Source organism: Prionailurus bengalensis, chromosome D4 (assembly GCF_016509475.1).
Source record: "Prionailurus bengalensis isolate Pbe53 chromosome D4, Fcat_Pben_1.1_paternal_pri, whole genome shotgun sequence".
Lineage (NCBI taxonomy): Eukaryota > Metazoa > Chordata > Mammalia > Carnivora > Felidae > Prionailurus > Prionailurus bengalensis.
The window spans coordinates 91,238,324-91,263,122 of record NC_057359.1 but is presented as its reverse complement, the minus strand read 5'-3'; the positions used below and the strand labels follow the sequence as shown (position 1 = coordinate 91,263,122).

General features: G+C 63.6%; 2 protein-coding genes across 4 annotated transcripts in view; one reads left to right on the top strand and one right to left on the bottom strand.

The window, feature by feature from the left end:
* The window catches only part of FAM163B (family with sequence similarity 163 member B), a 30,604-nt gene extending 28,047 nt beyond the window's left edge, over positions 1-2,557 (top strand). For all 3 annotated transcript variants that reach the window (XM_043567235.1, XM_043567233.1, XM_043567234.1), the window contains one exon: positions 412-2,557. In XM_043567235.1, the coding sequence (XP_043423170.1) occupies positions 412-810 (399 nt within the window). In that variant the 3' untranslated portion in view covers positions 811-2,557. The remainder of the gene's footprint in view (positions 1-411) is intronic.
* Positions 2,558-3,915: 1,358 nt separating this feature from the next.
* The window catches only part of ADAMTSL2 (ADAMTS like 2), a 36,554-nt gene continuing 15,670 nt past the window's right edge, over positions 3,916-24,799 (bottom strand). The window contains exons 11-20 of the mRNA XM_043567232.1: positions 23,877-24,225; positions 21,030-21,402; positions 16,448-16,545; positions 10,683-10,809; positions 9,378-9,591; positions 9,141-9,296; positions 8,447-8,617; positions 7,563-7,739; positions 5,364-5,508; positions 3,916-4,599 (exon numbers count right to left, since the gene is read on the bottom strand). Of these exons, the coding sequence (XP_043423167.1) occupies positions 4,481-4,599; positions 5,364-5,508; positions 7,563-7,739; positions 8,447-8,617; positions 9,141-9,296; positions 9,378-9,591; positions 10,683-10,809; positions 16,448-16,545; positions 21,030-21,402; positions 23,877-24,225 (1,929 nt within the window). The 3' untranslated portion in view covers positions 3,916-4,480. The remainder of the gene's footprint in view (positions 4,600-5,363; positions 5,509-7,562; positions 7,740-8,446; positions 8,618-9,140; positions 9,297-9,377; positions 9,592-10,682; positions 10,810-16,447; positions 16,546-21,029; positions 21,403-23,876; positions 24,226-24,799) is intronic.

Below are 24,799 nucleotides of genomic sequence, written 5' to 3'. Positions count from 1 at the left end.
CGGCCTGGGTCCCACCTGCCAGGGTTCACCCCTCCCAGGGCTGCCCAAACCCCCGCGCAGGGTGAGGCCGCGGAGGCTCAGGGAGGGGAAGGGACTTGGCCGACGGCGCACGCAGCTGCCAAGCGGGAGAGGAGCAGGAGTGAGCGTCTGGGCCTCGCTTCTGGCCCCCTGGGCTCTCCCTTCCCTACCCACACGGGACGGCCCTCCGAGTGCCCCCCAACCCCGAGAGCAGGCCCAGGCAGCACAGCACAGAGCCCATCTTCGGGCTGCCTGGCCCTCCTGTGCCTCGGTTTCCCCGCCTGCACAGCTTGCCATGGGGATCGGCGGGGCGTCTGGCCGCATGCGTGCGTGCGTGCGTGCGCGCGCACGCGAGGGCGGGCGAACCGCGGGTCACCAGCCCTCTGCCCGCAGTACTACTGCTGCAAGGAAGAGTCGGAGGAGGACGAGGAGGAGCCTGACTTCGCCGTGCACGCGAACCCGCCTCCGCTGCCCTGCGGCCGCAGCCTGGTGCTCACCAACGGGCCGGCGCTCTACCCGGCCGCCTCCACCTCCTTCAGCCAGAAGAGCCCGCAGGCCCGCACCCTCTGCCGCAGCTGCTCCCACTACGAGCCGCCCGCCTTCTTCCTGCAGGAGCCCGAGGACGAGGACGTGCGCAACGGCGGCGAGCGCGTGGCCTACCAGAGCGTCAGCCAGGAGGACGCCGAGCCGCCGCCGGGGGCCTTCGGGGGCCTGCAGGCGCTCAACCCCAACCGCCTCTCGGCCATGCGGGAGGCCTTCTCCCGGAGCCGCAGCATCAGCACCGACGTCTGAGCAGCCCCGCCCGCCCGACGGGCCCCCAGACCATGGTGGGGTCCCCGGGGCGTGTCAGCCTGGCCCCGGGCCGGGACCCGGGCCCCGCCCAGCCCTCCGCGCCTCCCTGTCCCCACAGGGGCCGGTCGGGGAGCTCCGCGGTTCGCTGCAGGGATAGGGCCCAGTGAGCACAAGGTGGCCGCCAGGGGTAGGGGTGCGGGGCCTGGGGCTCCCAGGCGGGCGGGCACAGGTGAGCTCCCAGGTGTCAGTCCGCAGGGCAAGGCAGGGCTCTGGGGCCTCGACGCCAGGCTCCTGACGCTGAAGCTGCCGTCCAGCAGAGCTGCAGGGGGAAAGTGGCCTCCACCTCAGCCCCAGCAACTTGGCCGTCGCTGGCTGTGAGGCCGGGCCTGACCCCACCCCCCGACACACACACACACACACACACAGCCCCGACCCACCGCCCCCGAGCCTCAGCCAGCCGCGATGCCACTGGCCCGGTAGCACAAGCCCTCCCTGGCTATTGCAGACCAAGTATTAAGTCCCAGAACGGCGGGGGGCGCGGAGCACCCCACCCCCACCCCCCGGCGCCCTCCCGCTCACACGCACATCCTTGGCTTCCGGTGCCCAGCCGCGGAGACGCTCTTTGGGCTGGCCTTCCTGCAGATGTCCCAGAAGTTTCAGGGGCAACCAGGCCCTCGGGATTCACAGCCTCAACTGGCTTTTTGGTGAAAGAGGGAGGCACAGAGGGTAGAGGAGGCCACGGGCCAACCACCTGCTGTGGGAGCACCCGCACTGAAACGGGCACCCCGTTTGGAAGTCCAGGTGTGGTGGGGTGCACAGGGCGGGGAGCAGGACCTAACAGACCCACTTTCCCCCCATGAGGCCTGCGACAGGCCCTCCCACCTGCTGGGCCTCAGCATCCAGAGCCCTTCGAGCTCTGGTCCCAGGGGACACTGACCCCAACTGTCGCACCCGCCCCGTTTCTCAGGAGGATCTGGGAGCAGGGCCCCGGATCCTGCTCTCTCTCCACGTCCGACCTCAACTGAGCCCACTCTCCGCCAAGCTGCCAGCAGGGCTGAGGTCTCCCTGGGAGCCCCTCTCTAGCTCCCTCCCTCTGCTGGGGAAGTGATGCTCAGTGGTCACCCCAGGGAAGTGACCAGGGGCACGGGGAACGCAGCTCCCCCACCGGCCAGGGGTGAGAGCTCCTCCTGCACAGCAGGGCCCCAGAGGCAGGGTAGCTGCTGTCTGCCAGGCTCCTCGGCGAAGCCACCTTCCTAAAAGACACAGCAGCCTTTGAGGGCCCCTGAGCCGAGGACAGCCCGAGCACCTGCCTCTTGCTGAATGCCCCAGAGTCGTCCGGACGTGAGCAGAGTTAGGGAGGGCTTACTGTTTTCAGCTTCCTGTTACTTTCTCCTTCCGTTCACCTCCAGCCTCAGTTGGGACACGCTAATGGAATCCACCCCCAGCTTCCCTGCAGCCCAAGCTCTCCTCCTTTGTGGAACCCCATGAGTTTGTTTTGCGCATTTGCTTGGGGGGTGGGCTGGGGTGGGGGGCGAGCACCAGGAGGCGGCACTTCCTGTGGCTGTTCTGTTCCCGTTTCCTGTTTCCTTCCCTGGTCTCTGTTCTCTGTGTAGATTCATAGCTCCACTTAAAATGAGGTGAACACCCATCCCTGTGAGTTCATGCAGCTGCACTGTGGGGACCCGCGGGGAGCTGCGTGCTCCCCGAGAAAAGAGAAAGCCAATAAAACTCATCTCCAGCACCGCCACCGCCACCGCCTTCGGTCTGCCTGCAGTTCCAAGCCAGCCCGAACCTCTGCCCGGGACTTTCCGGGAGGGGACCCCGTCCTGCCCGGTGCCGGGCAGGGTCCGCCTTTCCTCTCCCATCTGGGGGCCTGGGTCTAGGCACGCCACGACTAGGGTGCCGTGTCTGTCTGCCAAGTCTGGGAGCCGCTGGCCTAAACTCTGACCTCCTGGAGAGCGGGGTGGGGGTGACCGGCTGAGTCACCTGGGACCAGTGTCTGATGGCCTCTGGGCCTGTGTTGGCTATCAGCACGGGGGGGTGATAACGACGCCCGCTTCAGGGGCTCTTGGGAGGTTCGTGAAGCAGGGCTGATAGAGCACTGGAGGCAGAGCCTGGCACGCAGGAAGTGCCGAGTGTGGTCCGAAAGGAGGACCAGGGGCAAGGGTGACCACAGGGCACAGCAGCAGGGTGCATCGGGGAGGGCCCAGACCCCTGGATTACTGTGACTCACCTCTCCTGGGGCTGGGGACCTCACGCAAGCCCATCCCAGGGCCTCAGTGACCTTCATCACTGAGCAGCACCCTCAATGCTGCCCTGAGCGCTGGGTGCCGGGCCCTGCTCTGGCAGCGGCCTGCCGCCCTGCTACCTGTCCCCGAAGAAGACGATCCCCGTGGCACCCTCAGCCCATGGCAGTCTTGCTTCCCGAGCTGGGCGGACACCCTGGTCCTCCTCCCCCCGCCCCCAGTGGAGGCCAGAGCAGGTTTCCAGCATCTTCCCCATCCCCACCCTCTCCCTGGAGACTCTGTGCTGGCGGCTTCCCCTTCTTTCATGCTGGAGAACCACTCCTGCTGCTGGACCAGCCTAAGCACCACCTCCCCCAGGAAGCCCTCCAGTGGCCCTGCACACCCCCCACCCAAGTCCAGATTAACTAGCCCTTCTAGGAGGTTCAGGAACAGTAACGACGGATGATACTTCCTGAGCTCCCAATCTGGGGCCCACCCCCGCCCCTGCCTCATTTCCTGTTTTTCCCTTACACATCTCCAGGCCAGCCTTTTCTCCCAAGGCTCAGGTCGTACAATTCCCCCAGCCCCCCAGCCCCCTCCCTAGGTTCCACTTCGGTCAGTAGGCGGGAGACCGGCTCGGTTCTGAGAACACATCCAGGTCCCGATGCCTCCTGACCCCCGTCACCCCTGCAGGCACCCCAGCTCTGCTTCCCCGACCGTCCCCTCCTCAGGGAGGCACTGCTGCTCGGGTCCTAGGCCCCGAGCCCGGTCCCGGACCCAGGCCTCAGCCGGTCTTCCCAGACTCGAGCGCGGGACAGCCTGGCTCCCGAAGCCCGACGGCCACCGCACACCTCCCGCCAGAGCCACTGGGAGCCCACGATGCCGCCATAAATACGACCACTTTATTAACATACAGGAGCACTGGCTGACGACCATATCCTAGTGTGCCGTGAGAAAGAGTGCCTCCTCCCGGGGCGTAAAGTGCAGCGGGTCCCTCCGTGCGCGAGAGCTTCATAGAACGAGGCAAGTGGACGCTACTTGCGAGATACAATTCCTCTGGAAGGGGCACACACCCGAACAGGATCCGGGTCCGAGGCGGCGGCACCCGGATCTCCCCGCCGCCCCAGCCCCGGTCCTCGACCCCACAGCCTGGGAGGGAGAGAGGACATTCCCAGGCCCCTTGGGTGGAGCCGGGGGCTGGCCGGTGGGACCCACAAACACGACCGTCCTTGCAGCCCTAAGACGCCTTCCCGGGCAGGGGCGGGGGCCCGGGGCGCGCTCGTGGGGGCGGGGGGGGGGGCTCTCCTTCCCCGGGGGAGAGCAGAGGCTCAGTGTCACGTCTTCACGGCCCGGGTGCCCTGCGGGAAGGGTGTCCGCAGAGGGGCCCCGGGCGCTGGGGGGCCCCCGGGGCCGAGCGCTCGGGTCTCTGGGGGGCGGCGGGGTGGCTAGGAGTGCGGAGGTCTGCAGGAGCGGCAGCACGCCTTGCTGTAGTACCAATGGCCACAGAGGTTCACCTTGATGGCCAGGGCACAGTTGGTGCCTGGCTGGTCCTGGCAGCTGTCGTCTGGGGAAGGGACACGGTGGGGGGGGGGGGGGGGGGGGGAGGGCATCACCGGTGGCCAAGGGGTGGAAACTCGACAGGACCCCCCCGCCCCACCACCTTGGGGGTGGCCCCCGCCGGCAGCACCCGTGGACAGGTGGCCCCTACGTGCCCGTTTCCAGGGGCAATGGGCCTCCCACCCGCGCCAGGCCCTCCAGCCCTACTACTCTGCCACCCTTGCCCCCAGCCCTCCCCAGGACACCACACCATCCCCCCGAGGGGTCTGATCTGCGCACAGCAAGGGTGATGCCCAGGGCCAGGGTTTGGAGGAGTCCTTAACCTCACCCCTGGAGGCCCGAACCTTCCCAGGAGGCCCACAGGTGTCCCCTCCACAGAACAGGTGTGAAGCAGAGCGGGTCACCTGTCCCGGCACCCCCCTCAGACTCTAGCACCCTTGCTCCTCCTCCAGGTGCCGAGGCCCCACGTCAGGCCCGGCCACCCCCGCCTCCCGTGTGCCCGGCTCAGGCTGAGTCACCATGGACTCCTGGTCCCCGCCCGGTCGGCCCCACCTTCTGAAGCCAGATACAGGTGTTGGTGGGGCTCCTGGGGACACCCAGCCCCAGTCAGGCCTCACCTGCTGCCCTCCCCACCCTCACCTCCCAGCCGGGTTCCGCCATCCCAGGGGAGCCTTCGCCCCCCACCAGGCCTTGGTGTCCGTAGCCGCTCGATCTTCCTGGTCCCCTTGGCCCCTGACTCTGCCCGCCTTGTCAGCCCCCCCCCCTCCTCACCTGGGGGCTCCGTGGGGCAGGGCAGCAGGTCACAGGCCTGCCTGCCGACAGGCTTCACCAGCGGGTCGCAGCCACGGACGATGTCGGTCCCCTGGTAGCATTTGACGTCCCGCATCCGCACGCCCACCCCGCAGGTCTTGGTGCACTGATGGGAGAGACAGCATGGCCGGAGCCCCCACCTGGCCGTGCAGGGTTCCGGCCCCAAGGAGGGGCGACCCCACCCCTCCCACCAGGCTGCTGGGTCCCATCCCCACCCAGGGCCGCGCAGCTCCAGCAGGTGCCCAGGGAAGGGGCGGCCCCTCCCCTCCCCACTGTCACTGGGTGCGTCCTTCGATTTCAGCCTCCCCGGGGCCTGTGAGACGGACCCTCAGGACACACAGGGCCGTGGCAGAGGGAGAGCGCTGGTTTCCCTCTCCAGTGAAAAACTGTGTTGCCGGCCAATTAAACCTATCTTCCAAAGCCACACTCCCGCCTGAGGCTCCCTCGTCCAGATGTTCCCCTTGGAAAACCCCGCTGAGCTACCCAGAGCACCAGGGACATCTGCTGACCCCGGCTGCCCCATCGTCTCCTTGCCAAGATCCTGCAGGCGGTGGCTCCCTCTTGCCACCCCCCTCCAACGTGGGTGACCCCACGTCACCCAGGCGCCTCTGGGACCTGAGCCCTGGGTCCCTGAGGCGGGGGAGGGGTGGGAGGCCCCGGCCCTGGACCCACCCTCCCATTTAACTGAGTAAGACTTAGCAGGGGGGACCACCCACCCGCTCCCAGCATGGGGGGCTGGCCCAGTCTGGAGGCAAGAGCCGGCCAGCTTGGCACTGAGCACACAGGACCATCGACCGCGGGCGGCCGCTCCGAGGAGCCTCTGTGTGCCCCCGGAGGGGACCCTCCGGCCCTGGGGAGTGGGTAGAACAGCTGGGAGGAATGAGCTCTTACTGAGCCCGTATCCCAGGGAGGGGCAGCCACAGGGACAGAACGCCAGAGCTCCAGACACCCACCGTGGTCCACCTGTGCCCATCACCCCCCGCCCACCCTCCGTCATCAGCGCAATACGGGTGTCCCTATCCCGATGCCCTCCCGATGCCCTCAGGGGGCAGGGTCTGCTCCCTCTTTGTGGCTCTCCCCACTTCCAGGGCTCGGCACCCAGCACGCAGCCCAGCACCTGCACCCGGTAGGTCCTGGCCCCCATCTTCTGAAGCAGGAAGTACCTTCCAAAGCACGTGTGCTGGCATGGCTCCTGGGGGCCTGGAGCCCCAGCAAACTTCTCCGGCCTCTCAGCCCCACCTGACGTCCTCCCCCACTCCCTGCCGGGCTCTGCCCCCGGACAAGACTCACTCTGCCCCCCGTAGCCACTAGACCCTCCTGGCCCCCAGATACCTATTCTTTATCCTTCAGGCGCTGGCTCTGCCCACGCCTCCTCTGGAAGCCCCGCCCTGCCCCCAGTCTCCCTCCTTCTCCCCGGTGGGTCCTTTTGTGGATGACACAGAATGGAGAAATGTGTGTTTTCGCTCTTGGAAGAGCATGTGTGCAGTAGGCCCCATCTAGGACGAGGTTTGCATCCAGATACCACCTTGAGTCTCTCTGCTGAGATCCCTGAGCCCGGGTGGGGGCGGGGGGTGCAGAGGTCCTGGCCCATCACCCTCTGAGTGGGGGCAACACTCACGGAATCCCCAGACTCACCCCTGTCTTACAGACTCTAAGAATCTTCACCTTGAACTCTAAGGTTTGGGGATGTGCCTTCCACCATCCAAGACCATGGAAGCCTCGCGTGCGTGTGTCTGAGACAACACCACGGTGCAACGTTACAGGGCTCCCCACCCCCTGTGACACCCCTGCGTCATCCCCCTCAGTGCTCAGAGCTGGCCCATGAGGACACCGAGGCCGGAGGCACAGGAGACCCCGGAGCACACAGCCTGGCCACAGCGACAGAGGCCCCGGGGCTCCTGTTCTCTACCCCCTCCCCACTCAGTGACGCTCAAAGACCACCCTGGGCCTCCCCCTCCGCCACCTCTTGAAAACTGATGGCATCAGCAGGTGGAGAGGGCATGAGGGGCACGGGGGTGGGGGCAGGGGTACTAAGGACACACGGAGGAGACAACAGAGGCGGGGGTGGGGAGCGTCTGGGGCAGGGCTCGAGGCACTGAGGCAGGACCAGGACTCAGGTTCTGGCCTCACGTGGCCCCGAGGGGCCAGCCGGGCGCTCACCTCCGACCAGGGGCTGGTGTACCACTTGAAGCAGGGTCTCTCGAAGCACGTGCTCTCCTCAGGGGGCTTCTTGGCCAGCCCACACTCGGGGCCGCTGCGCGTCTGTGGCCTCCCGTTGGCCAGCTCCATGCACAACACCAGCCTCTTCTTCACACCTCGGCCACAGGTGGTGTTACACTGAGACCGGGGGACAGACGGGGCCGGGTCAGAGGCCAGAGGCCAGGAGGACCAGGACACCGTGCACGTGACTCCGCGACTCCGGGGATATGGCTCGGTCAGTGACGATGGGGTGAAAACGTTTAGGTCAATGGCAGATTGGCCGAGGACTCTTTGGTCGATAACCCTCTGGCCCCAAACACATTTGATCAAAAGCCGTTTCACGGAAAACCATCTGTTTGGAAACACAACGGTTCGTGACAATTTGTCCCAAGACGGCTCGGCTAATGGTGATCTACCTGAAGCAACTGGCTGAGAACGACCCGTCTGCAAAGGCAAGTTGGGGACTGTGACTGGCGTGGGGGGGGGGGGGGAGGGGGCAGACGAGGTGGTCATGAGAACAAACGTCGGCCCAAGACCCAGGGGCCAAGAGTCTGTGAGGCCCGAGTGCCCCCGGCCCCCGTTTTCCATAAAGTGGGGGCTGGGAGAGGGCCGGGGACACAAGACCCATTCTGCGTCATCAGGTACTTGCCTATTTAGATCTGCCAGGTGTCGAGGGGTTTTCTTACCTTTTGGCTTTTTCCATTTCAAATTGAGTTTCAGTGAATTGTGCCCTCGTATTTTGCAATTAATTCCTCGTTTGACCAATCCGCCATCGTGGCCACTTGGCTCTCAGCCCAGAGCCCTCCCAGGCAGAGGGGAGCCCTGCTGCGGCTGGGGGCACTCACCCGCTCCCAGTCCTGGGCCAGCCAGTGGGCGGGGCAGTTCTTGTCCCCACAGGGATGGATGGCCAGCGGCTTGCTCTCCATCTGGCACTGAGACTCGGGCACCACCCGGCCGTCACTGGTCTTGCAGTACACGTGTCGGATCATGCGGCCCTGCCCGCAGCTCCCGCTGCACTGCAGGGGGGAGGGGGGGGCGGTTAGGGGCGGAAACCCTCTCCCAGTGCACCCCCCCTCCCCTGCTGTCACTCCCAGAGAGGACGGGCTCCCCAGGCAGTGTGGGGGAGGGAGCGGCTGCCATGGCAACCACTTTTTAAATAACATTTTCTGTTCTAATTACAGAAATATTACGCGCTCGGTGGAAAACAGACACACAAAAGCACACCTAAAATACCTAAAAAGGTCATCTGTGCGCCCAACACGGGGCAGGGGGGGGGGGTGGGAGCGCTGGTGAGCACAGCCGAGAGACAGACGGACACAACAGACAGACACACAGGGAGGTCATAAAAAGGGACCCCGAAGTCGCCACTCGGTTTTGGATACAGGCTAGGACTCCTCACGTGACCGGGAGAACGGCTGGTTCGCCCATCTAACCCTACATCCCTCCCTCTCGAACGGCGGGGGCGTGAGGCGGCCCCGCGGCCACTGGGCACCGGCCACCCCTCCGCGTGCCCGCCCCCCCCCCCGGCCCTCCCCTCACCGGGCCCCAGTCGGAGACAGTCCACTGGCGGTCGCAGGGGGGGCCTGTGCAGTCCTTCTCCCCCACGGGCCTGGTGTTGGGGTCACACAGCTTCTCGTCTTCCGAGCAGCGGATGTCCCTGGTCACCACGCTGCGCTCCCCGCACTTGGCCGTGCACTGTGAGCGGGCGGGTGAGGGCGGGGTCAGGACTGCGCAGCCCTCGCACGGGCCCAAGCGCCCGGCCGCGCATGCGCTCACCTCCGACCACTCGGACATCTCCCACTGGGGCCCGCAGGCCGGGTTGCGGCACGTCTTGCGCTCCTCGGGCCGCACGGCCTCGGCCGCCTCGCACAGGTCGCTGTACACGGAGCTGTCGAAGCCGGGGGACAGCATCTTCCAGCAGCGCACGATGCGGAACTGGTAGCCCTCGCCGCAGGTGCGGGAGCATTCGCTCCAGCTGCTGGTCTCCCACCTGCCTCGGGAGGGGCCGGCTTTCAGAGACCCCCACCTTCCTTCAGGGACCCCATGCAACCCCACGCCCGACCCCGAGAATGCACGTCCTCACCCATGTCCAAAATCATGCGGGGCCAAGCCAACCAGGAAGCTGGTGAGGGCCCCTGGGGGAGAAGCTGCTGTCTAGGTGACCCTGAGCGCCGCCCCAACCCCCCCCCCCCGGTTGGGAGACACCCGAGGAGGGGCGCTGATGCCCTGCTGGTGCCCCGAGTGGGTGCTTGGCCCGCCTGCCTAGGAACCCCTGTGGCCTCCACCTGCTCCCACCTCCAGGCAGGACACCTGGCTTTCCAGCCACTTCAAGAGCCACATCCTGGCCTTGATCCCTTGCCCACACTGCTCCTTCCTCCCAAAGTGCCCCCCTCCTTCCTTCTCCTACTTTGGGATCATGCCTCAGCGTCCCAGAGCCTGTGCTGTACTCCCCCCCCCACACACACACACACAAAGGGGACTCCCAGGGGAAGGACAGGCCCCGAGAACCACACAACCAGCTTCTCAGAAGGGAGCAAATGTGCAGGGAGCCAGAAGAGCAGAACTGTGTAGCCTCCTCCTCCTCCTCACCCGCCCCCCCAGTCCGGGGACCCTGCGTCAGCTCCCGCCGTGGTCATGACTTGGAAAAGGACACACTCAGGGCTCAGTTTCTGTCAGTTTCTGACTGTTTGCAAAGCGGGACAGGAGGCCTAGGTGGGGGCTAGAAAGACAGGGCCTCCCCCCCACACACACATCCCAGGGACAGCCAGGCAGCTTGGAATTTCGGGAATAATCATTTTGGTTTATAAAACTCCTGTGTGCCTGGGGGCGGGGGCCAATGATGAGTGATGCAGAGTGGCTCCAGGATCTGCAGTGGGAGACATTGGCTGAAATTCGGCAGCCACATGTGGCCCGTGGCAGAGAGCCTGGCAGGCACCCCCACCCCACAGGTCCTGAGGCCCTGCCCACCACAGCACCCACTTTAGGAGCAGCATGCTGGCCAGCTCCCGCCGCTCCCGTGGGCAGAGTCGAAGCAGAGCCCCAGCTGCCCCCGCAGTGCCCGGGGCGCTGGGTGGCAGGTACCTGGGCTGGCACTCCCTCCCCGCGCAGAACTCCTGGACGGGCTCAGGACGGGTCAGAGCGTCACAGTAGCTGTCATCCACCTCAATGCCATCATAGCGAACGCACATGGCGTAGGTCGACATGACTCCTGGTTCAGGACAAGGGAAGAGCCTGTGAGTCACGAGCGAACCCCTTGGGGACCAGCGGATGGGCCATGTGACCACGGGCAAGGCAGCTACCTCTCAGAGCTTCCTGGTTTAAACGGAGGATAACGACAGTAACCAGCTTACCGAACAGTGGCAGAGCCCAGTGAGGACAGCTTTGTGGATCTGAACTCTCTCCCTGCCCACATCTCAGGGTCTGACTTCTCTCTGCACCCCCACCTCCACACCCACCCCTATGGGTAAATAGGAGGGTGGGTGGATGGATGGATGGATGGATGGATGGATGGATGGAGAGTTTGGTGGGTAGATGGAAAGATGGATAGGTGGGTGGGTGGATGGGTGGATGGATGGATGGATGGGCAGGTTGTGGGTGGATGGTTATGGATGGATGGATGGATGGATGGATGGATGGACGGGCGGACAGGTTGTGGGTGGATGGTTAGATGGATGGATAGATGGATGGATGGATGGATGGATGGATGGATGGTTTGGTGGGTAGATGGAAAGATGGATAGGTGGGTGGGTGGATGGGTGGAAGGATGGGCAGGTTGTGGGTGGATGGTTATGGATGGATGGATGGATGGATGGATGGATGGGCGGACAGGTTGTGGGTGGATGGTTAGATGGATGGATAGATGGATGGATGGATGGATGGATGGATGGAGAGTTTGGTGGGTAGATGGAAAGATGGATAGGTGGGTGGGTGGATGGATGGATGGATGGGCAGGTTGTGGGTGGATGGTTATGGATGGATGGATGGATGGATGGATGGAGAGTTTGGTGGGTAGATGGAAAGATGGATAGGTGGGTGGGTGGATGGATGGATGGATGGGCAGGTTGTGGGTGGATGGTTATGGATGGATGGATGGATGGATGGATGGGCGGACAGGTTGTGGGTGGATGGTTAGATGGATGGATAGATGGATGGATGGATGGATGGATGGATGGATGGATGGATAGATGGATGGATGGTTTGGTGGGTAGATGGAAAGATAGATAGGTGGGTAGGTGGATGGGTGGATGGATGGGCAGGTTGTGGGTGGATGGTTATGGATGGATGGATGGATGGATGGATGGATGGATGGATGAGTGGATGCATATGGATGATGGATAGATGGGTGGGCAGGTTATGGATGGATGGTTGGATGGAGAGTTTGGTGGGTAGATGGAAAAATGGATAGGTGGGTGGGTGTGTGGATGGATGGATGGGCAGGTTGTGGGTGGATGGTTATGGATGGATGGATGGATGGATGGATGGATGGAGAGTTTGGTGGGTAGATGGAAAGATGGATAGGTGGGCGGGTGGATGGGTGGATGGATGGGCAGGTTGTGGGTGGATGGTTGGATGGATGGATGGATGAGTGAATGCATATGGATGATGGATAGATGGGTTGGCAGGTTATCGGTGGATGGTTGGATGGATGGATGGATGGATGGATGGATGGATGGATGGAGAGTTTGGTGGGTAGATGGAAACATGGATAGATGGATGGGTGGGTGGGTGGGTGGGTGGATGGATGGATGGATGGAGAGTTTGGTAGGTAGATGGAAAGACGGATAGGTGGGTGTGTGGATGGATGGATGGATGGATGGATGGATGGGCAGGTTGTGGGTGGATGGTTAAATGGATGGATGGATGGATGGATGGATGAGTGGATGCATATGGATGATGGATAGATGGGTGGGCAGGTTATGGGTGGATGGTTGGATGGATGGATGGAGAGTTTGGTGGGTAGATGGAAAGATGGATAGGTGGGTGGGTGGATGGGTGGATGGATGGGCAGGTTGTGGGTGGATGGTTAGATGGATGGATGGATAGATGGGTGGGCAGGTTATGGGTGGATGGCTGGATGGATGGATGGACGGTTGGATGGATGGACAGATGGATGGACGGACGGATGGATGGATGGAGAGTTTGGTGGGTAGATGGAAACATGGATAGATGGGTGGGTGGCTGGGTGGACAGATGGATATGTTTGAAAACTAACCATTTGACCCCTTGCCAGCATCCCCAGATGTTATATTAGATCTTCAGACCCCCCCTGCTCTCCTGTGCATGTCTCAGTCCTTATCCAACTCTCTCAAACTTTCTTTAATCACCACTCTGTGTGTTTATCTTCCTTGCCTCCCCGGTACTCTATAAATCCCATCAGGGGGATGATGTGTAAAGGGCCAGCCCTCACCCAATGTTGTTAATTCCTTGACCCCACTCCCATCTTCTACCCCTCTGGTCTTTCTATGCATGTCCCTGCACCCCTGCACCCCTGCATCTGGCACTGTGTTGGCACATGGCCAAATCCACTGAACAGTGGGTGGGTCCCTGCCAAGGAGGCAGGATGACTCAGGGAGACTTGTTAACATCAGCGAAGGCCCACGTGGGGTTAGGGTTTGTTGTTGCTGATGTGTGTGTGAGTGTGTGTGTTGGGGGGGGGAGGTACCCAGCCTCCCTGGATGATGGAGATAATGGAACCCTCTTCAACGGGGCTGCCAGTGCTCCAGGAGGAAATCAATTTCCCCATTGACGGAGAGCCCCAGCCACCTCACTCTCCCTTTCTGGCAGTGTGTGTCTGTAAGCTCCCACCTCCCAAGCCCCAGCCGGGATGGAACGGAACCACCTGGGAAGCAGCCCTACGTGGGGATTTTTTTCTTCTTTCCATAAAGGACTCCTCCCCGTGCCAGCACTGGGCTGTGTCGTCTTTAGCCCTCTCTGAGGGGAGGCTGCCTTCCTGGCCAGGTCTGCTTGGAATGTTCCAGGCCTCAAGAGACACCAGCTCTGGGGCCCAGGGAGGTCCAGGGCTGCGGACTCACAGACCCTCGCCAAATCCCCAACTATCCATTCAGTCCTCACCGTTGAGTGGAAACATGGCAGGTCCTGATCAAAAGAGACTGGGGTTCAAGACCCAGCTCAGTCTCTCCCTTGTCAAGGCGGGGTCACGTGAACACTATCAGAGTCTCCAGGCCTCGGCTTGGTCATCCTCAAGTTGGGAACCTCCCCGAGATGCTGGGAGAGTCAAGGTAGCAATCTTCTTCATGACATCAGTCTCGGACACAGTGCTTTTGAAACCTTATACACGAGGCCTTCCCTTTAAGGAAAAGCGAGCAAGGGGGAGCCTGGCCGGCGGGGGGGGGGGGCTCAGTCGGTCAAGCGTCCGACTCTGACTCAGGTCATGATCTCATCTCATAGCTTATGAGTTCAAGCCCCGCGTCGGGCTCTGTGCTATCAGCTCCGAGCCTGGGGCCTGCTTCGAATTCTGTGTCTGTCTCTCCCCTGCTCACACTCTGTCTCTGTCTCTCTCTCAAATAGAAATAAACATTAATTTAAAACAACAACAACAACAACAACAACAACAAGCAGGGGACCCCAGTGCACAAAACACAGATCGGCGTGTTGCACCAGCAGAGGACGAGGCTCAGGGTCCGCCGGCACCCCCCCCAGCCCACCCCCCACAAATGCCAAGGGACGGTCTGAAACCACAGCTGGGCTCAAGCTCAGGCTGAGAGTCCACATTCACCTGTATTTCTGCCGCCCCAAAGAGCATTTTGAAAGAAAGGGGCTCTGTAACGGAGCTGGCTCGGGAGGCAGGAGATCTCGCAGCCAAGCACAGGGTGCCCAGGGACCCCTGCTGGGTGCAGAGGACACTCAAGGACGTCAGCACAGACAGCACGAGCCCCAGCAGGTTTGTAACCTCACCACCACCCCGTCTGGCCTCAGCACTCCTCTGCCAAATGGGATTCTGAGAGTAGTTGCCACAGTCACGAGCTTTGACTCCGACAGAGCCTACAGGAGGTGGTGGCAGGGGGCCATTCGGCAGGGACCCGACTCCACCTTTTCGGCCGGGTGCCACCGGACCCGGCTGGGTGCCTTGGCGGCTATGGGGAGCTCACCCTCTATGGGGGCCGTTCACTCCACTCCTGGACAGCCTCCTCTAAAGCAGAGCTTCTTCCATAGCAGAGCCCAAATCTGTCTTTCCCACTGCCTTCCTCATTTCACCCTACTGTGCCCCTTGGGCCACGTGAGACAAATTCAGCCTGCCCCCCCCCCGGCCTGGTCACTCTGTAGGTGACAAGGAGTGGTGTCGTGTCCTCCCCGGGGACTATCTCCCCCACCCCCACCCCGGGGCCAGGCATCAGCCCCTCACCCCCATCTCAGGCGATGTCACCTCCCCAGGCGGCCCTATGTCCGGGAGGGAAAGGAGATGCTCCCAGCCTGTGCTCCGTGACAATCCCAGCTCTCGCTGCGTCCCCGGAGGCTGTGCGGCTCTCAGTCAGAACCGGTCCGTGCCCTTGCTGACAGCCTCCGGCAAGGCAGACTCCCCCAGCGCCCCACCGTGCCCAGCCCTGGGAGGGGGCTCCCGCGGCTCACTCTCAAGACCAGCGGCCTGGCACCTGCGCTTTGGCCGCGACAGCTCACTTCTCCTCTCCCTCCTATCCTCAGGACCGCCGTGGCGGAGGGGCCCGTCCCATCTTACGGGTAGGAAAGCGAGGCTCAGACAGACCAAGCAACCTGCCCAGCGCACGTGGCACGGTGGGCCAGGTGGTGCCACTCCCGCGCTCACCGCACAGCCAGCAAAGCTGGCCTCGTGCCCTCCAAACTCTGCATGCCCCGAACCCTGCTCAGGAGGGTCTTCAGTAGAAGGGGGGGCCCCGGCTCCCTAACCGAGAGCGAGTTCCGGGGTGAGCAGGACGTAAGGACCCGGGGTCCGTTCTGAGCCCTGCAGGGCGGGCTCCCCAGCCGCTCCCTCGGGCATCTCCTCAGGTGCCGAGCAGGACTGCAGGAGGCGCGATCAAGCCCAGACTTCCGGCTGCCCAGGGTCCGCCAGGGGTTCGCCTCATCCTCCTCACCGGCCAGAGACGGCAGGGGCCACTTTGGGGGGGGCAGGGTCAGGGTAGGGGGCATCATGCGGTTTCAGGGGCAGCCCCAGGTGCTGACCAAACCCAAACAAGCTGCTCCGGGCATAGGCAAGGTGGCACTCAGGGTCTCCCCACAACCTTTGCCACAGGGGCTGGCCTGGGTCTGACATCTGAGCTTGCAGCCGGCCCCAGCGGAGGGAACCCAGGTCCCCGGCGGCTGCGGCCAGCATCCGAAGGTGGGGGTGGCCAGCCCCGTGGGCAGACAGACGTGGGTTCCAATCCCAGCTCGGCACCTACTGACCACTAACCACGCGTGTCTGTCTGTCTGGGCACCACCGGCGGGGGGGGGGGGGGATCTCTGTTCCCCTCTACTTGCCCAGGTCCTAGACAAGGTCCTAGAATCTGTTCCACTCCTTCGTGGGTCTATTTCCCTTCCTAGGTTGCTGTAAACAAAAGCAAAATCCTCCCCGCTTGAGACGTCGTAGTTTTAACCAAAGGGACGTTCACTCTCACAAGATACCATACAAAGAACAGTGGATGGGGGGGGTGTGGAGGCACCCGCACCCCCCGCCCCGGGGTCCTTCCCACGGTCCACACGCCGTGAGCATGAGGACACCAACCCCTGTGACCTCATGCCACCTCCCGAATCAGGAAACTACTAGACAAGCTCCCTGTGGGCAGTTCGGGGCCCCCGGCGAGTGCGCGGGCCCCGCAGCCGGGGGGGGGGGGGTCGCTGAGCAGGTGGCTCCCGCCAGCAGCCGAGACTGGTACCTGTGGTGCAGGTGGCACTGCAGGGCTCGTGGGACGAGAGCTTCCACCGGTACATGTCCGCTGGGCTCACGCCTTGTTTGCGCGCCTTGGGCCTGGTCCTGGAAAGGGAGAAGCGGAAAAGGGCACGGGCGCTCACCGAGGGCTGCGGGCACGGGCTCTTGGGGAGCAGCGCGCCTGCCCCGGCCCCGGGGGGAGTCCCCACCATCAGGGTCAGCCCGCCCGCTGTCTAGAGCAGAGGACGGGAGGGGGCATCGCGGGGAGGCACGCTTTAGGACAGAACGGACGTTCGCCTTTCTCCCGCCTGGACGGGCGAGAGTCCGAGGCGGGCACTGGAGCTGCTGAAGGTCCTTCCGGGTGGGGGGGGAGCTCGGGGCCCCCCGGCATTGCCTCTGCGCCCTGCACGCACGCACGCCGCCTGCCAGGAGGGACCGCAGACGGCACCTTCTATGCCAAGAACCTGCCAGGACTCCCCTTGAGGCCCCCACTCAGCCTGACCCTGCTTGAACGGGGACACTGGCCATTCAGCCTCCAAGTGTCAAAACACAAAAGCTCAGCGGCGGACAGGGGAGTGTTTGGTCCCCTCCAGACGCCTCTGCCCAGGTCTGTGATGGCTGCCGGTGCGGGGAAGGCGAGCTGGGCCCACGCCAGCAACCAGCTATGATTCTTGGCCGGAGCGCGGGCGGCTGAAGCCAACTATTGTTAGGACCGTTTGCTTCTTTGAACCGGTTGGTGTGCTGGGGCCCAGCCTCAGTAACCAACATGCAGGCTGGGTTTGGACTCAGCAGGGGAGGAAGGAAGGGGTCCCCCCAGATCCCCAGCCTCTGGTCTGAGATGCAGCCCCTCCCCCTACAACCCGAAGCCCCGCGACCTGCAGACGGGGACGTGGGGCGATGGCCTGGCTGACGGGACACCATGCGAGGCCCCGGCATCCCTCTTGCACCGGACGCGGCCCCAGTGCCCGGCGAGGGGCCGGCTGGAGACCACCGGAGCTGACGCCCTTTCACAAGGCTTCCCTGTGGGCACGTGCGCACGGGTCCCTCTCTTGGGGCCTTGTGCACCTCGGTGGTCGGGCTTAATGAATGCCGCAGGGCATCCATTCCGAAGGGCCTTCCAGTCGATTCTGTGATCCAGACATTGGTTTGGATCCCACTGGGAGCTCACTCTGCATCTGGGCTTCACGAGTGGACGAGCTCGGAGGTTTACTTCTGTAGGAACGTTTGTTGCCCCGAAGGTGCAACTTGCTCTAAACCAGGAAATGATCCGCCCACAGCCTTAAGTCCTGAGTCTACTGATGTGGCTACACAACCTAGGGAGCCGGAGAGCTGGGAGGGGTGGAGGAAGAGAAAGCAGGGGGCGGGGGGAGCAGGCCATGAGCTGGTGGCCGGTTTCAGGGCCACTCACAGCTGCTGAGCCCCTCACCTGCTGGCTTCTCAACCAGGAGACAGCCCTTCCCTTTCACAGATTTCGGGAGGGAGGGGAAGGTCCCCCTCCCACCTCCTGAAGAAGGAGAAAAAAAATCTTAAATGCGGTTTCCCCACCCACTCAAGACCTCGTCATCTCAGAGCAAAGGACCCGTAGAAACCCCCAGGGAGCACCCAGCTCCCCTGAGCAAGCCCTCCCAGAAGCCTGATTCGGAAAACACGACTCTTCCTGGTCGGGTCCCCTACCCCCGCCGTCCTTTCAACGACGACGACCACGGCTGTCAATTCTCCCCAAGAACAAACAGAGACGAGAAGGTCCCGGCCAGGCCCCACCGCCCCACCCACGGGGGAACTGTGGTAATTACACGCTCCTCAGCCAGCAGGCCGCGTGACTCATCCTGGACTCGGGAGAGAGCGGCCTGGTTCAAAATAACCCTCCGGGTTTTAAGCACAAAAGGTATTTCTAGAGGGGCTGCCCACACATCACTCTTACACGGGCACACGTCAGGCGCAGCAAAGCCCCTCCTGAAAAGCCCTGCTCGTGTTTGCACAACAACGGAATGCCTAACCGTTCTGTGCTTGCAAGTGGCCAGCCCCCCAGGAGAGAAACACCCACAGAGTCGCCCGAACCACCAGCCCCTCGCCCGCCTCCTTGTGGAGGGAAGAGAGTGCCCCTGTGCGCCACACTCGGGGCTCTGGGCCCAGACAACGAGGGCCGGGGAGTCCCTGCCAGGACGGCTCCGAGGGCCCCGGAGAGAGACCCTGCGTCTCTGTGTCTCGCACGCTGGCTCCCAACGTCTGCTTCTGGTGACCGGGGGGCCTCCCTCGATTGTTTGAGGCTGTTCTGAGATGAAAATAACCTTTCCTTTCTGAGCTGCCCCTTTGATTTCGGCCTCTGTCGAGCAGACGCGACTTCCTGTGTTTGGACAACGCGCCGTGCGCGGTGGCTATTTTGGCCTGGTGGTTTCCCCGCGGCCTCCCTCAGCCCTTTATCTCAAAAGACCATCTTTGGTCTCAGCTCTCCAGCATCCTTTGATGGCAGCCGGCTGGAGGCGCCGCCCCGTCACCGCGTCGGGACTTTCCGAGCGCAGACGACCCAGCGTATTGATTTCTGCAGTGGGTCCCGGCGGGGCTGAGGAGTGGGCTACGATTCAGCCGGGGTGGGGCAGGAGAGACTCTTGGAACTGTGGCCTGAGGACCCGAAGGTCGTGCCTGACCTGGCCCGGGGGTCCTCGGCTGCCCGGCTGGCGGGCCCTCACTCAGGGACGCGGACGGGGAGTCAGAGACGCGTCTGAGTCACCGGGGAAGTGCAGGGCACAGTTGGGACGGCGCCCCGGGTCTCCCGAGCTCTCTCCAGGCCGCAGGCTGCATTAGAGCAGCGGGGCCTCTGTGTCACCCCCACAGACCCCTTGAGAGGGGGACGCTGAGTGTCAGACCTGCCAGCCGACTTTCTTCAGCCCCTGGGAGGCCCGGCCCCGCCCTGGAGGCTCACTGCACTACTGGGGTTTCCATTGCCGCGTCCTCCCCGGTGCCTCCGCGTGGGATAGACTGCAACCCTCTGGGCACAGCCCGGGAGCTGAAAGCAGCCCAGGTTGGTTAGACGCGGGAACCGGGCTGGGAGCCTCAGTCACCGGCCAGGCCCCGCCAGCAAGTGCTGGCACACTGTGAACCCTGGCCCCCGCGCCCACGAACCCCACTCTCGGACTCAGACCTGCGCCTCGTAGCGAAGCCTGTCACCCCTCTCAGCCGCTGGGTCCCACGTGCCCCCCAGACCCACACCCTGCAGACTTTCGGGCCCCTGGTCAGGTGAGCAGACCGCCCTGGGGGGAGAAGAGCGGCCACAGAAGCTTCCAGAGCTTTACTCCGTCCAAATTTGCGAACAAGAATTCCACCCAGAGCCTGTCAAAGGTAACCAGATGTGCCCCGTGAGCCCGATGCCCGGCTGTCCCTGCAGCTGGGGGGGGGGGGGGGAGGGGGCCTCAGAAAAGAGCCTGAGAAAAGGGGCAAGCACTTTCATGGGCTGTGGGGGGCCCGCCTCGCTGCTCTTGTCCCCTGGGTGAGGGTGAGAGGGTCACCCCGACCACATCACCTTATGAGTGGACCCCCAGGGTCCCAAGGACACCCACCTCTGCATCCTCAGCCCTGGCCAGGGCTCCATTCGTGTTGGTGTCTAAAGTCAAGGGGTTTGGGTTGGTCTTCAGAAAACAAAAGCAAACCCACTGAGTCCTTCCCTCCTCTGGCCCCCACCCACCTCGGGTGGCTGCTGAGCCCGGCTCGCTCTACTTGAAGCAGCCTCGCTGCCCCCTGAGCCTCTGGGGAACGGTGCAGGGACACTCCAGGGTGGCCATGATCAGCCTAAGGGACCTGTCACCAGGGACTGTCTCCTGGTAGGGGTGGTGGCAGGACTGGGGCCACCCTGCTCCCAACTGCTAACCCAGGGTCAGACATGACCGTCCAGATGTCCCCAGGGAACTGTCTAGACGTCCCCAACTGTTATTGTCCAGCTGTCCCCAGGTGTGACTGTCCAGGCATCCCCAGGTGCATCCCAGGCTCTAGGGGCCTGGCCCAGGTAGACAGACTCTCACTGGACCCGTCCTAGAGGCAGCACCAGCCCCCGAAGCAGAAGGCCTCATTCCCAGTGCCTGGCTCCGGGGTCTGGCCCCTGGCTGAGGACCCCACGGGACCCCTCCCCATCTCCTCTCGGGCTGCAGTGAAGGTTGGTGCCGAGCCACTCCCCATTCCAGGAGCTGCCCAACGGCCACGTGTGCGACGACCACCCAGACGGAGAAGCCAGGCCTTCGGGCTCCGTGACCCTCTCTGAGTCCCCGTTACTGCCCTGACCCTAAGGGCGGTTGTGACGGGTGTTCCCGTGCTTACGGGTGCTTAGTCCGAGCTTGGCCCACAGGGAGCACTCACAATTGTCGGCCTCGGCCTCCCCCTCCCCCGGAAGCGGCGTCACGGCCGCACGTGGGCACTCAGCACCGCTGTAACCCGTGGGCCAAAGTTGCGGGAAAGACTCGCTACAACCCAGGCCTCTGCCCTGCTCGGATCCAGGGGCCGGGGAGCCCGGCCACGAGTGACTGTCTCCCGTCTGCCCCCGGGGTCTGGCCTCACCTGCCAGCACCCGCCCCGGCTTCCCCGACAGCGGAGCAAGGACTTACCTGGCCTTGTGGGTCCTGTTCCCGGCCACGGCGGGGAGGCTGGCACTGGCGTTGGGGAACGGGGCCTCGGAGGAGGTGTTAGTCACTCTGTCACTGCTCAGCTCCAGGTAGGACCCATTGAGCAGGTAAGTGCCGGCTCCCTCGCTGTCCTCGTAGTCCACGTAGAGGCTGTCAGCCGGGGAGCTCCTCGGGGCGCCCTGCACAAAGATGCTGTTGCCAGTGTCATTGAAGGGGAGCTCCCTGGAGTCGGAGCCGGTGCCCAGGAGCCGGTCGGAGATGGCATTGGCAGAGAGGAGCTGCTGAGAGGGGAGATGCGCGTCCACCTCTGGGTCATCCTTGTCCCCCGCGAGAGCCGTCCCGGTGGCATTGCCGTCTACGAGGGAGACAGGTGGCTCACTCTCAAGTGCTCCCTTGTGTGGGCGCAAGGGCCGCCCGTGGGGGCGGGGTGGGGGGGCCAGTGGGGCTCGCAGCAAACACCTGAACCGAGAGGCTCCCGGAGGCAGTGAGAGCACACAGATCACCAAGCGGAGGTGTGCGAGCCGGCCTGCACAGCCTCTCGTAGGGGAACCTGCAGTGGATGAAACAGGGTCCCCCTCGGGGCGCCCGGGGGGCTCTGGCGGTTAAGCGTCGACTCTTGGTTTCGGCTCAGGTCATGAGCTCACGGTTTGTGAGTTTGAGCCCCGTGTCGGGCTCTGTGCCGACGGCGTGGAGCCTGCTTGGGATTCTCTCTCCCTCTCTCTCTGCCCCTCCCCTGCTCGCTCTCTGTCCTCCCCCCCCACCTCAAAATATATAAATAAATTGGGTCCTCCTCACAATTCGCACCTGCCCTGAACCTCAGAACGTGAGATTATTTGAAACGGGATCCTCACAAAAGTGGCTAAGGATGTAGACACGGGTCATCATGGATCTAGGGTGGGCCCTGTTTCCAGTGGCTGCTGTCCTTAGAAGAAGAGAAGACACACACGCACAGAGAAGGCGTGTGACCACGGAGGCAGAGGCCGGAGGCAGAGGCGTGTGACCCACGGAGGGACATGGCCCTGAGCGCAGGAGCGCCTGAGGCCTGCAGAAACCGGGAGAGGCGAGAAGGACCGCCCCCACCTCCTGGAGCCTCCAGGCGAGTGTTGGACCTGTTGACACCTTGATTTTGGACTTCTGGCCTCCAGAACTGGGAGGGAATGAATTTCTCTTTGTCGTGAGCCCCCGGTTTGGGGTGATTTGTTACAGCTGTCCTGGGGGATTAATACAACCTCGAAAATGTCTTCTACTAGAAGGTTCTCAGGGTCTCAAAAACTGGAGTGTCGGCCCAGGCAGTCCTGGTGATCGGTGCACGGCCCTCAGGAACACGACCAAACTGCAGGTATGGATCTTGGGGACCCCGATGCACACTTGCATCTCGGGGACACTGACGCACCCCTGCATCTAAGGGATGCTGACACACCCAGACATCTTGGGGACCCTGATGCACCCCTGCATCTCGGGGACCCTGATGCACCCCTGCATCTCAGGGACACTGATGCACGCCAGTATCTTGGAGATGCTGACACACCCCTGCATCTCAGGGACCCTGATGCACCCCTGCATCTCGGGACACTGACGCACCCCTGCATCTTGGAGATGCTGACGCATCCCTGCATCTCAGGGACCCTAACGCACCCCTGCATCTCGGGACACTGATGCACCCCTGCATCTTGGAGATGCTGACGCATCCCTGCATCTCAGGGACCCTGATGCGCCCCTGCATCTCGGGATGCTGACGCACCCCTGCATCTCTGGGGACCCTCACGCACCCCTGCATCTCAGGGACCCTGATGCGCCCCTGCATCTCGGGATGCTGACGCACCCCTGCATCTCTGGGGACCCTCACGCACCCCTGCATCTCTGGGGACCCTCACACACCCCTGTATCTCTGGGGACCCTCACACACCCCTGCATCTCTGGGGACTCTCACGCACCCCTGCATCTCTGGGGACCCTCACACACCCCTGTATCTCTGGGGACCCTCACGCACCCCTGCATCTCGGGGACCCTCACGCACCCCTGCATCTCGGGGACCCTCATGTACCCCTGCGTCTCTGGGGACCCTGACACACCCCTGCATCTCGGGGACCCTCATGCACCCCTGCGTCTCTGGGGACCCTGACACACCCCTGCATCTCGGGGACCCTCACACACCCCTGTATCTCTGGGGCCCCTCACACATCCCTGCATCTCGGGGACCCTCACACACCCCTGCATCTCTGGGGACCCTCACGCACCCCTGCAACTCGGGGACCCTCACGAATCCCTACATCTCTGGCCACACCTCCTGCTACCTCCCTGAAATCTGCCTGCCAGGCTGTCGGCCCTGAGCGGCTCTCTCTCACCCCACCCTCTCCCACAGCCTCACCCAGCTACTCCTCACTGGTTCCCAAACCCTCAGGTCAGGGGCCATGCTCTCTGAGAACTCAGGGTCCGCCCGTGCCCCCTCACTGGCCGGTCGTCCCCTTCCAGAGCTCTTGCCACACTGTGGCGTGCCGTCTGCCTCTACCAAATGAGCAAGCACACGGGCTCTGAGGACAGACTGTCCCGGGTCTGACCCGCAGCTCAACTGTGGATGTGGGAAAGCCCAGCCTCCACCTAAGCCTCAGCCCCCCCCCCCCATCTGTCAAGTGGGGACACCCGTATCCCCCTGGAAGAACGGATGGAAAGCAGGGCATGTGCGAAGGGGCCCGTGCCGTGCCTGTCCCAGGAGAGCCGCGAGTAGGAGCCTCTCATCGGCCTCGTCTGCCGGCCGCGGGGGCCCAAAGACCCTCTGCCCAAGGCCCCCTCCCTGGGAAGCCCCTGCCTGATCCCAGCCCTCCTGGTTACCTCGGAAGCCCTTGCCTCTGGGGGGTCCCTCGCAGGCCCTGCCGCTGGCCTGCTCGCACACCTCGTTGGTCTCCCGGCCCTTGCTCAGACCCAGCTCGATCCCCGGGCCCAGGTGGCCGAACAGCCGGTTGTCCAGGCCCAGCCGCTCCGAGGAGGCCTGGCCGTAGAAAGAGCTGTTGTGCCGCAGGAAGCCCAGGAGCGCGGCCCCGTCCAGCTCCTGGCTCTCCGCGCTCTCCGAGGCGGGCTCTGAGAAGCTGTAGTAGACGGGCTGTGTGCGGTGGGCGTGCGGCGGCTGCAGCAGCGTGTATTCGAAGGTGATGGAGGGGCTCCTGCCGTTCTGGTTCCACACCTAGGGAGGAGGAGAAGCGGGACCTCACCCCTTCCGCACAAGCCGGGAGCGGCTCGGGGCTTGCGGGCCACGAGCCCCCAGAGGAGAGCTGCACTCCGGTCCAGGGCGGCCAGAAGCAGCCCCGGCCGCGGCCCACAGCCAAGCCCTTCCCAGGGCCGTGCCCTCGACTGAAGGACGGTGCCCCTGCCCGCGCTGTGCTGCTCCCCAAGGGCGGCCGGCCTCCAGAGCCCCGCGAGCAGGGGCGCACGCCCAGGGCGGGGCAGAGGGAGCTGTCCACTCGAGGCGCGGGCCGGGAAGGGTGCCCCGAGCACACAGGATGCTCTCAGTAATAAAGCCGACTAAAACCCCATCTGCACTTTATTCCCACCCCGGGTGTAGCTCTGAGAGAAAGTGCCAGTGCACCCCCCAGGGTGGTTCCTGGAAGCGTGGAGAAAGTGAGGCCAGCACTAAGTGGAGAATAAAGGCATAGCAGGTAGTGGGAGCGTGGGAGCGGAGGGAAAGGCTGGAAAATTCGCCAGGTGACCGTTTCCTGCAGGAGCCCCCTGCAGGACATCCTGTTCACCGGCGTGAAAAG